At 40.4% G+C, this 14,984-nt stretch overlaps 1 protein-coding gene across 8 annotated transcripts in view; it reads left to right on the top strand.

Moving 5' to 3' along the window:
• The window catches only part of MBNL2 (muscleblind like splicing regulator 2), a 105,384-nt gene that overhangs the window by 78,404 nt on the left and 11,996 nt on the right, over positions 1–14,984 (top strand). For 2 of the 8 annotated variants that reach the window (XM_090129785.1, XM_090129795.1), the window contains exons 4-9: positions 563–763; positions 1,820–2,083; positions 6,300–6,353; positions 6,999–7,152; positions 10,259–10,294; positions 11,682–11,776. In XM_090129785.1, coding sequence (XP_089985911.1) covers positions 563–763; positions 1,820–2,083; positions 6,300–6,353; positions 6,999–7,152; positions 10,259–10,294; positions 11,682–11,776 — 804 coding nt within the window. The remainder of the gene's footprint in view (positions 1–562; positions 764–1,819; positions 2,084–6,299; positions 6,354–6,998; positions 7,153–10,258; positions 10,295–11,681; positions 11,777–14,984) is intronic. The other 6 variants (XM_090129816.1, XM_090129811.1, XM_090129841.1 and 3 more) reach the window with 6 other exon arrangements.

The following is a 14,984-nucleotide window of genomic DNA, read 5'->3' as shown; positions in this document are numbered from 1 at the left end:
GGGCACACAAACATTCTAAAAGGTGAGGCTTTCCAATGTGTGAGTTATAGCAACATATAATTGCAGGAGGTGGCGAAATATAGCATGCAAACAGATGGAAGTTGAGCCAAAGAGCTCATTAGTTATAGTCTTATTAGAAATATGGCTTTAATATAGTTAATAATGCTTCACCTATGAAATCTGGTACTTTGAAAAATAGCCTGTTCTCCAAAGGAATGCAGATATTGAGAAAAAGCAATAAAGTCTATGTTATTTCTACTTTTAGATGTGTAAATAAATCTGCAGTATAAGCTGGACCTCCACAGAGATTCAGGTTCGCAGTAGGATTCCCTTTGCATTGGCAGCCTCTTTTGCAATAGCAGAGCTACAAAGTGTGTGGTTCCTAGTATGCAGCTGGAATGTGTTACATGATTAAAAGAAGAGAATACGCTCTTTATTTTGCCAGCTGCTTGAAATTTTTTGATTAAGAAAACGAATTGGCATCAGGGAGAAGATGCAAAAGACATCTAATAAGCACTTGATTAAGATTTTTTTCATCTTGGTCTGTGTTTTCATTTTGCAGCCCACATTTCCAGTGGGTCCCACAATAGGAACGAACACGGCTATTAGCTTTGCTCCTTACCTAACGCCAGTAACACCAGGAGTTGGCTTAGTCCCGACTGAGATCCTGCCCACGCCACCCGTCATTGTTCCTGGAAGCCCACCGGTTTCAGTCCCTGGTTCTACTGCTACTCAGAAACTCCTCAGGACTGATAAACTGGAGGTACTGTAGAAACAACCATGACTAGAAATGCAGTTCTCTGATATGCTGTAGGAAAGCTCCTGGAGGAAAAACTCCATTATTTTAGAAACTGTGCTTAAAATATAGTTGCTAAAAGTACAGGCATCATAATTAGACAGAATTCCTACGCTTGCAGCCAATAGTAATTAAACACTTATTTTGAAGGTAGTTTACTCAAGTTTAATATGTAGAAATCAGCATGAAGTTTCATCTTTCCTTGTCTCTTCAAGTGTCCCTCAGGTTTACATGCCTGTAAAGGAATGCTTTGGTGAAATATCTAACAAGCACATTTTTATTGCGGTGTTAATTCTCTCCTGATCTTGATTAATCAGTATTAGGGTAATTTTACAGGCCTTCAGCCTTGAGCTTCCAGTAAAGGAGTTGCATGTCACACACCTCAGAGCAGACTGGGCAAGAAAGCCCCCAGTTATGTGTAGAGCCTCCATGGAGTTGGCGGATCCCCACATGGCCCCAAAGCGATTTCACCGCTTGGTGGAATCTATGGTCCAAGCACACAAGAAGGCCGAATGCTGCTTACAGAAATGAACGCCCTTTCCCAAAAGCCCAATTCAGCTTATTGACTCTGTCCATTTTTAAGAACTGTTTTTTGGAGGCTCTCCATTTTGCTTTAAGACTCTATACAGTTCTTTGTATCTTCCTTGAATATCAACAAGAGGAGCACCTCCCCTACTGATGGAGTTGAAAGAACTTAGAATACAGTTGAAAGGGACTGAGCATTGTGAGTCTCAACTAGTTTTGCAGGGGCAGTTACTTCAGTAAGAATCCTTCCCAGTTGTTTTCTAGATATGACAAGGGAAGGACATTTTGGAATGTTTCTGTTTCATGTCCATTTAGCTACCATACCACAGAGCTACCCAACGAGTGATAAAATAGATGCATTTTCCCTCTCCCAGAAGAAGATAACAAGTTCATTAAGTTGGATTCGCTGAGCTCATTGGGGGAGGGGGAAGATCCATCTTGGGAGGCGTGGGCTCTCCCTGCCTTTTCGGGTTGCAACCAGTGTTGTTTTGCACATAGGTGTGCAGGGAGTTCCAGAGGGGAAACTGTGCACGTGGAGAGACTGATTGCCGCTTTGCACATCCGGCAGACAGCACAATGATTGACACAAACGACAACACCGTAACCGTGTGTATGGATTACATAAAAGGTCGTTGCATGAGGGAGAAATGCAAGTATTTTCACCCTCCTGCACATTTGCAGGCCAAAATCAAAGCGGCGCAACATCAAGCTAACCAGGCTGCAGTGGCAGCCCAGGCAGCTGCGGCAGCTGCGACTGTGATGGTAAGTGCTGGCATATATGGCTGCTTTTCTTGACAGAAGCTCTTTGATGCCTATTTTGCTTCAATATAATGCTATTTGCTTATACTTTATTTTCCTTTTTGCTTTTTTTTTTTTTTTTTTTTGGTAAAAGATAAGAATTTTTAAAATTACTACTATTGCTTGATGGGAGGAAGCACTCTTTTTCTTTATTCTCTTATTTTAATGCTGTATTTCTATCCAAGACAAGTGAAGCAAATGACACGCTATACCACTTCTGTTCTCTGCCTTGATTATGTGTTAAATTTGCCCCTAATATTTCCAAACAGAAATAAAACTGTTCAGTGTCCCCTGGAAAATAGGGGTCGATATGCTGGCTTAGCTCTCTGACAACAGTTAAGCATGTGGAAATATGGAAGAAAAGGAAGAAAAGCAAAGAGGTGGGTTTTCTTCAGGTTAGTGTTAGAAGAGAAACGTGTTCGCCCCACTTTAGATTCCCTTCAGTTAAATAGAGACTAACCAGCCACCATGGTTTCACTCTATGACAGTGGAGGAAACCTAACATGTTCATCTACACTGTTCATCTGATCCACTCCCATTGGTTCCTGTCTGAGGGAGAGGAAGAATTATCCACTGGAGATAGATGGCTTTTCTCACTGCCTAAGAAATGCGGACTGTATCTTCTTGAACTCTGGCTAAGGCTATTGAGTCTCTTGCTGAGAGGCTTTTCTTTCATCTCCTACTGACAGGGCAAGTCTCTATGCTACCATTTTTTTCTTTTAGCATAACAGGGTTTAAAAATAGTAAACTAAAATGGGAATAATCAAGAAAAAGCAGAGTAAGTGTAGTCAGAATTTCTGTTTTCAGAAATTTGAAAGTTGTTCGAACAAGGCAGCCCATCCATTTACCAATACTGGTTATCTCTTATGGTTGCTACCAGGAAAGTTGTTAAATTTAAATAAATGGTATTGGTAAAATTGAAGAAATAAAGCGTGCAGGATTTGACTTGGGAGACAGAATTGCTGGCAGAAAATCAAAGAATCGTTGTCCTCATTGCTGGCACTGGACGAATAATTAAGCAGATGCAGTTTGTGGACTTGTGGGCAGTGCATACAATAGTTATAGACAATATAGTTATTATTTGAGTCAGGAGCCTAGCAGAACCACAATACAGTACAGTATATAACTACCCCAGGCTATTGTATTTAGCAAATTAGCAAAGAGCAGACTTTTCGAGGAACAAAGGGTAAGTTATGCAACTAAATAAACCTCTAACAGAAGAAAAATTTTCGTTCGTTTTTTTGCACTTCAGTAATGATTGGGCATATGTCCTGTCATTTTAAATAAACCATGTTAGCCTCAAAGTGAGATGAAAAATCTTTGGGAACACAGAATTGAAATTCTAATGTCGCAAGGGAAGAAGTCTGGAACCTATAATTCTAGACAACTTTTTACAGTAAAATATGAAAAGTACTTTCATTTAATACTTAGACTGTCAAACAGAAGAGATTATTTTCAATCCAACTATTTTTTATTTAATGGAGATTTGAAAGAATAAGATAAAGTGAATGAAAAATCATTAGAATGACAACAACAAAATAGTGGTAGAAAAGATGCACACCTGCAAGCTACCCAGGAATGAACAATAATGTGCCGTTGGATCTAGAGATCTAAAGTAAAGCAGAAATACAAACACTTACCTGTAAGTCTCACTTAGAGGTTGTTGCCAGGTTGAATTGTAAGAGGTCTTCCTTCCTGAGGGAAATATCTGCATTGCTTTGGTCCAGGGTGTTTTTTTTAGGCAAGTGTTGTGGACTTTGTTGTAGTAGACATTGTATTGTAGTAGACATTGTAGTTAGACCTCGTAGGGCCATTGAAAGTCAGTGAAGACTATCATCTGGGACCAGAAAATGCCCTGCCTGTATTTTCACACACTAACGATTAGGAACATTTACTCAAATGTCCTAACTGACCTCATTCTCTGAAGTAAAAAGAAAGGGGAAAAATACTGAAAAAGGCTACAAACTATGTATAGCTTAAATCCCAAGTACACTAGAAGACAATCATCTGTCACAGTATTCAGGGAGCTCCAGATATTCATGTACTGCATCAGAAAACATAGAAAGTCACAGAAGAATGTACAGATGCCTAAACTGAGATGTGAATTGATAACTGAGATTGGAAGGGACCTTGAGATTGTCTAGTCAACCTCCCTGCTCTGGTTGGATGGGCTTGAACAAACAGCCCAGGATTGTGCCTGGTTGGCTTTTGAATTTCTCCAAGAATGGAGACTCCATATCTTCTCAGAAACAGATCAGTGTAGTTCCTGTGGGTTAAACTTTGTCTAGAAGGCAAAAGAAAAGCCAGCAAACACTTCCAAGTAGGGAGGTAAGGGTCAGAAGACCAAAGAGAGGAGGTAGAGAAAGGCAGTCAATAAGAGGTATCAAGTGAGGACAGATAATACAGATGCTGGATTATAGACGTAATTAACCGAAGTGCTTTACTCTTATTGATGTCAGTTTGAATTTATGGGTTTCATCATCACATAATACTGAATTCAGTTGTAACACTTAACCTATATGTAGTCTTCCATCAGTGGTGGATGCAAATCCACATCCTCACACTGCACCAGGTGTTCTTGTTATAGCTTAGTCTTGACCCAGACAGATGAGCAGATCCCGTACGTCAGGGAAAACAATCCAGAAGTGTGCTGTAGGATAGATGGGGAGGATGCTGGGAAGCCTCATGCAACATAGCTGCAACAGGGCAGGGAACAAGGACAGAAAGGCTGTCCTGCAAGATACCTTTTGGCATTAGCTAATACCATGACAATAAGCTATTTGTAGGCATTTTGTGCCTTGTCCTCTATTTTAGACTTTTGTTCCCTATTTCCACATACTGATGTCAAGAGAGACATAATCTGCATATCCAGAAAAAAGGTTAAATATCAGCAAATGCTTTGAAAAAAAGGGGAAAATTCTGATGTATGAGTAAATCATCCTTGCTGTCTAAAGGTTTGTAAGAATAATTTACAGTACAAAATTTGAAATAAATATGTGATTTTTTTTTAAAGAATATCATCAATCACAGGTTTAGTCTTACAGTGAAAATATACAACAATATCTGTGTCTATGTACTATGCCTACATATTTTCTTTAAAATTTTTTTATAATGCTAAATCAGTATTATAAGTCACATTTCAGTGTTTAATACTGCTAGGAGCAGTATTTTTACTCCCTGCTCCCAAAGCTGGTACTATAAGTTGTAGTGAAATTTAGAAAACGTGTTTCAAATTCTGAAAGGCTGTTGTTTTTTTCCTCTCAATGTAATGTGGTAAGTCGCAAGGGAAAAAAATTACAAAAATGACCCACCTTTAGGGAAAACTATAAGGAATTAATGATAAGTTAGTGTAATGGGACGTACTATTTATTCTGCACTGGGAATAGAATCATGGAATTGCTCAGGTTGGAAAAGACCTTAAAGATCATCGAGTCCAACCACAACCCAACCATACTTACCCTAAAACTCTAACAACCCTCCACTAAATCATGTCCCTGAGCACCACATCCAAACGTTTTTAAGCACATCCAGGGATGGTGACTCAACCACCTCCTTGGGGAGCCTATTCCAGTGCTTAAAGGGAAAGGAGAACCTCTCTCATTTGGAACCCCAAATCAGTTGGATTACACACTTTTGTTGCCTAAGCCCCTCTCCTTGCAAGCACAACTATTGGGAACGTTTGTGATGCATTACAACTTTCACTAGTGCTTTTTATTTGGACGTGCAGCATTCCAAATTTAATGGCGCATTTGGGAATTTGGTTTGGCTAACTTATCAGAAATTCTTGTAGGAGTATCCTTAAAACTTTCCGCATCTCTGTGAAGTGTTGATAAAATGCTTAATAGTGTCTGCAAGCTGCTGTTTTACTCAACTTTCCTGAATTTCAAACATCTATATTTTACTCTCTTATATGCTTTTAACTAAGGTATAGTAGATGCATTTTTGCTTCAGTACTAATTCGAAATGTAATATTCATTTCTTTAGAAGACATTTTTGTTGTTGTGCATGCCTAGTGTTTTGTATGTTGTATATTGCATTCAGAATATTTTTTTCCTTCTCACCTATCCACAATGCAATGCCGTTCCCATGATGCACCTCTGCTTGCTGTTTACCTGTATGTTAATTCGCTTGAATCCCATTGGCCCACTGCCATCATGTGCTCGCTGCCTGTTATTAAAAGACTCAGTCGACTGCCAAAGCAATGAAGCGACCTCTCGAAGCAACTGTAGACCTGGTACTTTGACCTTTCACCTTTTGCTTTGCATGTAGCTTTTCGGAGAAGCAACTAATGAAATTTGTATTGCTTTCTTTTTAAACATCAACCGGAAATGATTTCACATACTCTTAATTTACCGGAAACTCAGTACCGTATTTATCCATCTCATTCTCATACGTAATAAATGCAGACAATTTAGTTTGGTTCCTAACACGGTTTCATTTTTAAATACCTTCTCATGAAAAGTCGAATTGAGATAAAACTGCTTTTGTAATTGAAAACGCTTAACATAATCCATTAATCTGTATAATAATAGGAAACAGTATTTCAATTAAAAAAAAAAACAACCCATACTTGGCAATGAAACACAAGTGGTTTTTTCTCCCTATGATATCTGAAAATCTCTTTAAAGGAAATGCCATTTTCGTTGCTTTAAAGGCCTTTCTTTTCAGTAGTTGTGCTGCTACAGTTTTAGGTTAATAGTACCATGCTTTTGCTATCAATAACAAAATTTCACTCATTTTACATTGCTGTGCTTTGAGTTAATATGCATGGCGAGGCATCTTTAGCCGCTTTAAAAATAATAAGTTTTTTGTATTTTCGTATATGTTGCAGACAACGCCTTAAAAATTATTCCCTTTTAACTAACTCTCTTATTCACAGGCCTTTCCTCCCGGTGTTCTTCACCCTTTACCAAAGAGACAAGCACTTGAAAAAAGCAATGGTGCCAGTGCCGTTTTCAATCCCAGTGTCTTGCACTATCAACAGGCTCTTGCCAATGCTCAGTTGCAGCAACATGCAGCGTTCATCCCGACAGGTATGTCGCACCCGCACCGAACCCACCTTGCTCTGAGTAGCCTCTGCATCAAGCAGTTGTGCTTACCAAAGGGTGACGCTCCCTGCCCTGCTTGAGATGAGGCCTGCACAGATATTTCCATGCTGATTTAATTCCTTCTGCAAAGTGCGAGGGGTCAGGCTGAAACTTCAACACGCTATTAGACTGCTTGTCATTTTCATAGCCTCCATTATCACCCACAGTTTGCCCTTTTTTCCTACATTGAATTGGCTGTATTTTGACTTCACCTGCTGGAGCTTTCCTAGGGAATGAGAGGGCAAAACACTGCTAGGAAAAGTCTGGGAAAGGTGTACAGCTTTGGAGATGCCAGGGGTGTCCCTTCATGGCTTCTCTGTTGCTGCTCTGCTGCAATGCACCAACATGAGCCTTCTGCTTATACCTGCACAGAAGCATCCTCAAAACAGATTGCTCCCCGCCTTGATGCTAAAGGGGCTTAGAGGCATCAGACTGGTTTTCGTGTCTTTCCTTTCGGCACACAACCAGTGCTTTTCCTAGCATTTGCAGCTAAGAGCTGGGGCTGAGCCATCCAGGTGAGCCAAAGCTTAGGGGATGTGCTCTGCGTGTCTGCACATAAGCCTGGAAGATCCAGTCATCCAGACTCGAGCTGCACCACAGTGCTGGTGTTGGGACTCCTTTCTAACACCATGAAAGAAGGAGCACATGGTATTTGCACAGACAGTAACACCAGGATCCTTTAAATTACATCAGACACCCTCACTCCAAACTTTCTGCTGGTGAACTTCCTCTCTAAGGAGTGAAGTGTTTTGGTCTGTGACCAACAAGTGGCATGTTCTGGTATCAGAACATTATCGAGGGTGAACATCCAGAATCCTTTAAAACTTCTTGTTTGCAAACACACTTGACATTTCAGCTATGTTATTTTTGTTTGTGGAAATAATGCTGGTTATAACGGGGGATGAGACACAACATGCAAGGATTGCCCGATCTATCAGCATCCCCATATGTCTTTAAAGATAAAAATAAACACAGATGGCATTGACTTCATGTGATTTTGCTATAAGGCCTGAGTAACAACCTTGGAGCCTGCCCCTATGTTGATAATAGCAAGTTATAGAATGCTGTATTTTTAGCACATTCTTGCACTAGAATATCTGTGGCAGAAAACACACCGACATTTATGGGAGTCTATGAAAAAAACAGTGAGATTGCCTATATGGATGCGAATGGAAGACCGCCCTGTGCTTACCAACGTACAGAAATCTCCACAAATTTATTGTGTGTCATAATCCTAACAATTTGCACTATGATTTGCATTATTCCTTCTCTTAAGCATTCCCTTTCGGGGCTTATCACTGCTGTAAGCAACTGCCATAGACTTTAAATTAACTCTGGAAAATAAGAGCAGCTTAAACCTTTTCCAGTGAAATAGCACTAGAAATTTTCCAGACTTCTGGAGTAATCATGTTTCTTGAAGTAGTTCATTCTTTGTACCATTTATTGTCTGTCCCTGTTTCCAACTGGTGGTTATCGTTGCAGTTATGTCTTATAAATTTCAGATGGTAGAGAGGGTGGCTCTTGGAACTAAGTCCTAAAAGCCAGATTGTTGGCAAATCCAAAGCAAATGCACAAAAAAAAGAAGAGAGAGGGGGATAATACAGGTCAGTGCCCATGGTGGAAGGCCTTCTTGAGGTGCTGAACCTCCTGCTCTTGTGAATGCCATCAGCACCTAAACAGGATCTTAGAGAGCTGAATGGGATATGGAAGAAGGCTAGAAAGGGAGAACCCACTCTATATGAGTGGATGTAACATGAGTTTTGTTAAAGATGGTTCCTCCTATAGTCCCACGTTTCCTGGGAAGTCCCAGAGAAGGTTGGATCCGGTAGGTGCGAGGCCTGTCACGTCACCCAGCCCTGAGGAGCAATGCATGACATTAACTATGGGATTTAAAATGATGATGTGATATTTTCTGAACTGGTATAATTTTCAAATGTGTTCCCTGTGTGTGTGTGTGTATTTGTGCGTGTGCTATTAAAGTTAAATTTTAAAACAAGTTTTGCTGCTGGAATATATATAAAACTTAATTGTTTTATATAACCTCTCTGCTTTCTTAACCACTTGCTCCCATAATGACAAGTGTGGGGCTTCACTTAGCATGGCTCATTTCCAGATTTCTGCACCTCACGTGTTTTCCATCAGTTTGATTGCTTTGTCACCTCTCCTTCTTGTTTGGTGAATGATCTCAAGAACAACAGATCCTTTCTCTCCTCTCATTGCTGTTCGTTAGCATTTTTATGGCCGCTAGCCTAGGAACTGTGTGTATTTTCCAGGGGTTGTTCTTCCGTAAGGTCATTCATAGTTACACTGCTGCTGGGACAGCTGTAAGCAGGAATATAGGAAGCATATTTGACTTAGTATCAAATATGTGTGTCTGTGTGTGTGGTACCAGTCTTCCTGCCTCCTCACCTTCACCAGCTTGCTTCACACTCTGTGTCGAAAGAACATTGGTTTGTTGTTTGTTTTGTTATTTTTTTTCTGGTCTTCTCAGAAAGGCTAAACCCATTCAGCACCAAGACCCAGTGGCCTTTTTGCTGCCGAGGTTGCACACTTTTAGATGTTTAGCTTGGGAGTTGTGCCACTAGTCTTTTTGTTGGTCAGAAACACCTCCCTGCTTCATGCCTTGCATTAAAAGTGCATAGGTTAATATTAAGCATCAATTTGACAAAGCCCCTGCAGAGTAGTTTTGGATAGTTCCATTTTAGCTTTTTTGGTGAACGTTGATCTGCTCAGCATTAAGCTGTCTGAATCATGCAGTGAGCTCTAAAATTGCAAAATAATGTGATATTTAATCTGTTTCTGTAAACAAAAAACCTGTTGCTGCAGATTTGTGTACACAGAAACACACCAAAAGTCATATACTACTGTAGGAATTTAATATGAACCTAATCACATCTTTAGCATTAAAGCAAAACTATGAATGACCTTAAACTTTCATTTAACTAACGTATCTGTGGTTATGCTTGAATCTCACTTTGAATGTTAACTCTAAACAGCTAACCTGTTTCTTCCCTTTATCCACTTTTTTCACCTATCATTGCATGACACGCAGGGTCAGTTTTGTGCATGACACCCGCTACCAGTATTGGTAGGTTCCACATTTCTTTATTGATCTCTTTTATACTGTATATGATGTATATTCACTTGTTTCAAAACTCGTAGGTGAGATTTAGGCAATGACTAGAACTAAAGGCTCACTTGTCCTTCTGGTTGACTTTGCGCAGTATTTAGATTTGTAGACGAAAGCTGCAGCTCAGATGTGATGTCACCTGCTATAACAACTATACTGCAAAAGCATAATATCATGAATTCCAGTCTGCTTTTCAGTTTTCAAAGTTTTATTTCCCTTTATATTGTCTAGTACTATAAAATCATAAAATACTGGAAAAGCCAGCGAGTTTCATCAGTGTTTTAAAGTTTCATAGTGGTGTGCCTATTTCTCCTTTTTGCTGTGTGTTAGAAAGTTTTATCAGCGTTTCCCAGAAATGTGTACTTTGATCCACAAAAGCTTGGTTGAAACCCATGATACAAATCTCACTCCTCCTTTAAATACGTTTACATCTTGGAATGAACATTCTGGGCATGCCAAATTGAAGTCCAGTGTAGCAGACTCTGAGATGGGATATTTCTCCTATTCTGTAGCTTCATCCCAGTGATTTCTTTTTGTGGCAGGGGAGGCTGCTCAGATAAGCAGTTAAAAGCTTTCAAAAGGTAAGGTTAGTATTCACTCATGAGGGTGCTGAGTAATATTCATTCTTAAAATGAGCAAAAGCAGCAGCTTTCACAAAATTGATCTTGCTTTTTTAGACCAAACAAAGTAGTATTTAAATCAGGAAAATGGTTATCATTCTTCTTCTGATTTTTGCCTCAAAGCAGATGGCAGTTTAACTCTGATAAAGTCTAGCAGTCATGCAGTGCTAGTAGAAAAAAAAACCACACAAATTGGATTATATAGGAAGACGACGAGTATCTGGCTTACTTCAAAATGAATATGCACGATAATAACTTGTTTTGAATTCTGTTTAAAAATTAAGATAAACAGTTACCATTTTCCTTCCCCAGTTCAAAAGACTGTAGGTTATTTTCAGTAGACCTTTATTTTGGAGTGCTTTGTAGCAACACTGGGGAAAAAAAAAAATTGTGTACCAGTTCTCAGGTAACGGGTTGTTTTGGTAGAGACCTTTTCTTAGAGATAACACCCGCATTTGCAGTGGTCCTTGCTCTTTTTTCTGGGAATCGCCGATCGTGTTGACAACCTTCCTTTAATTGTACTTGTAATAAGCTATTTTCCCTTTTTTTGTTTTTTATTTCTCTGCCACGCTTTCTCGCTTTGCACTGTGATTGCATGCCATCTGCTGGTTTAACCCATGACGATGGCTTGCCGCTCTTGATATTCACCATGCCAAAAATACCACTTCTCTTACCATAATGCTGCACCCTCCTGTTCATTGCTTCCATGGTTCCCCTCCTGAAAGTACCCATGATGCACAACGCTACGGCCGCCACTGTCTCTGCAGCAACAACTCCTGCAACAAGTGTTCCCTTCGCCGCAACAGCCACAGCAAATCAGGTTTGCTCCTTTTAAAGCTTTCTTTCACAAGATCCCGAACTCTAAATGAGTGCTGAGATTTTATTTATTTTTATTTTTTAACAAAAAAAATTCTCCCGGAGAATTTTTTTTTTTTTTTTCCTGTGTTTACCCCATCAAATTTTATTTTTAAGTCGTTTATAGCAAGTGTTTGTGGGACAGGTTGCACTTATTTAGAGTTAGCATTTGTTGCAAATAATGATGTAGCTGTGTTTTGTGTTGCAATGTTTGTACCTAATTATTGTGTAATTAACCCAGCTGGAATTACAATCACAATAGTACTGGACTGCTTACGATTAAGTCTGTTATTAACTCTTAAATTCAAAAGGAAGACATCACAGGTTAATGTAACCTTCTCCATGTGGTGTGTGGAAGTCATTAATGTGTAAGCATGGAAGCTGTCCGAAATAACAAGCGGGAGAAGGCAGCTGAAAATAAAATGGAGAGAAACCAAACGGCATGTTTTCTGTAAATGCGAGTGATCAAAACAGCCCTGGGGGTGTTTATGACTGTATCTGCTTTATGTTTGAAAGAGCATCTTCAACCTGGAAATAATGTTTCCCTAAGGAAGCACGTTGTTACAGCCGTTCCCCAGGATTATTGGCATGAACAGAGTAGGCAAGATGAGCGTTTCTACCTTTCTGCTGTGGTTTGTTATGTTAATGGAAGTTTTGATTCCGCTAGGGTATCCCCCTTTTCCATTAGGACTGCTCTGTAGGGAAGCCATATCTATCACAGCTCCCCATGAGCAGCATTGATTCCTTCATTCAATCTTTGCAGGCTCAGCCCTGGCTTTTTTTCTTACTTCGTGAGTTCCACGAGAGTACTCGGATGCCCCATTTTCCCTCAGGTCTGAAGAGGTCAAACTGCAAAGCAAGCACGAAACACGTTTGCTTCCCAGAAGCAAGGAAAGGGCTGGGACCTGGTCACATCTGCCAGTGTTGCTCCTGGCCAGGCTGCACGTCAGACAATCCTCTCCTCCTGCCAATGAGCTATGAGGAAATTAGTGAAAATCTTTTGCTTAGTGATGCTGTACCAGCAGACTGATATATTCTACATTTTTCAGAGTCACAAAACAGTTTTAAGTATCCCATGGAAAACCAGAATTTGTTCTGAGAGTTTATTTATAATACTCTAAGGAAAATATACTACCTCTGAAATACACCCCTTTATAAAGAAACACAGCCTAGTCCATTTTCTCTTCAGTTTTTGAAAGGTCCATTTGCCAGCATTGCAGTGCTTTGTGCTTCTATAGGTGTTTTCATCAAAAGAGAGTTGTTTTGTGCACTCCTTCCTCAGGGCTGGCTTGTTTTAATGAAGAAACTCATGGTATGTACAGGGAGGGAGGTGTACCAGGCAGGTGCTGCATTTAACTGTCCTTCCTTTTGGCATTTCAGCTGTGGTAGCGCAGCAGGTGGGTGCTGGTTGGGTGGGCTGAAGGGCCTGTAGGATGGTAGTTTCCTGGTAGTGAGCATGGAAGAAAATGTCTGCCAGAGAGTGGCCTGGTGGTACCCAGGACAGTTCTGGGATCCCAAACGGGTGACAGAGGGGTTTGGGAATGGAAAATGAGAAAATGGTACTGTTTTGGGGAGTGGCTCAGCTGGGACCCTCTCCGTGCAGTGCTGTGAAAAGTGTCCAGGGAACAAACCCAAGAAAAGGATTGGGAAGCATTCAGGGTTTTTTTTACAGGGAATATTTCACACAAATAACTAGAACCAGTGGTGAGACAGGTGTGTCTTAATGCATTTTCTCATTTAGGAGGACAGCAGGCAGAGCCCTTCTGTTCCCGGTGCAGATTCTATTTGCATTGGAGGATTAGAGCAGTTTGAATTTACAGTAGTTGTAGAAGTGTCTGTACTTATTTGGTTACATGTCTCTGTGTATGTATGCATAATTCTACGCTGAAATTAAAGGATGGTTTAATGCAGGGATAGGTTTCCACTTGTTTAACTTCAGCCACTTGGCGGCTCAGCATCCAGTTCATCTGCTTTTCTGTAAGTCTGTGCTGGGGCAGCATGACTTGCCCTGGAGGGTCCTGCTTCTTTCTTTAAGTAGCTTTAAAAGCTACTTTAAAAAAGAACTGCATTTAAAAGTAGGTAAAGTAGAAGTAGTTATCCTTACAAGAGGTAAATCTCCAATTTTGCTGCTTATTTATAACCACCTAAAGCTGGAGACCAAGCTGTTCTGGAAAAGGCCCCGTGGTAACTCTGTGGTCCTAGCCCTTGGTATTTCTCTAGCCCAAGGAACACAGAAGCAGCAGGTCATTAACTTGAGTTCACCTGTTAAGACTTAGGTCATGGTCATCATGTCCTTTGTTTATGTCCCTCTGTATGGATTTATACTCTCCTGTGTATTTCAGAAAAGGATATCTTTTTTCCCATCTAGGTAAATTTTCCTTTGCTGATCTGTGCCAAACCACAGACGGATTGCTTCTCTGTGGAATCCAGTTTCTTCTTTTGAGTGTATCTACTGCATTTTTTTAATCAACTTGCAGCCTTCAGACTGTCCTGTTTCTGCTCCTACAGCTTCAATGCCAGGCATGAAGGGAAAGTCATATCAGTGCTTAATTGTCTGGCTCTGTATCTTTTGGCTTAATATTCAAGCCTGGGGGAAAGATTGCTGTACTTCTTTTGGGGTCCTATAAGTACCAGTGGGAGGGAACATCAATATCCCAAAAGCCAAGGAGTCTCAGCTAATGGCTGAAAAAGCCTCATAATTCTGTAGGGTCCAGAAAATTATTTAGCATGTGCTAACTGTACTTTGAAAGACAATGAGATGTACCTTCTATATATATTTATTCTCTGAAAGTAATAACAGGGTGCAAAACATGCCTGTGTTGACCCACTAATAACCATTCATGCTCAGCCAGCAGCTCTCTGTGTTTTGTGCTCAGCTGTGTGGGGTTGAGGCCCAAAGGAAGACTGTGTTGGGTTAAAAACTATGCCTTAGTACATACATGCAGGGGGACTCAATTAAGGACACGTGGCAGATTAGGAGTCTCTTGCTTTTCCTGATTACATAAATTAAAAAGATGAGAGGAGCCCTTTGTAACTAACTCCTTCCCCTTTTCCCCTTAACCCATTCACGACTGCCATGCCCACTGGAATGGTGCTGAAAGCTGCAGCTGCTTAGCCTGCCTTTCGGCTTAATGAACTTAGGTGTTCAGGGCTGTGAACGTCGTCTTGCAGGG

Source organism: Phasianus colchicus, chromosome 1, assembly GCF_987193195.1.
Source record: "Phasianus colchicus chromosome 1, bPhaCol1.hap1.1, whole genome shotgun sequence".
NCBI lineage: Eukaryota > Metazoa > Chordata > Aves > Galliformes > Phasianidae > Phasianus > Phasianus colchicus.
Note: the sequence above shows the minus strand (reverse complement) of the source record. Positions and strands in the feature narration are given on the sequence as shown.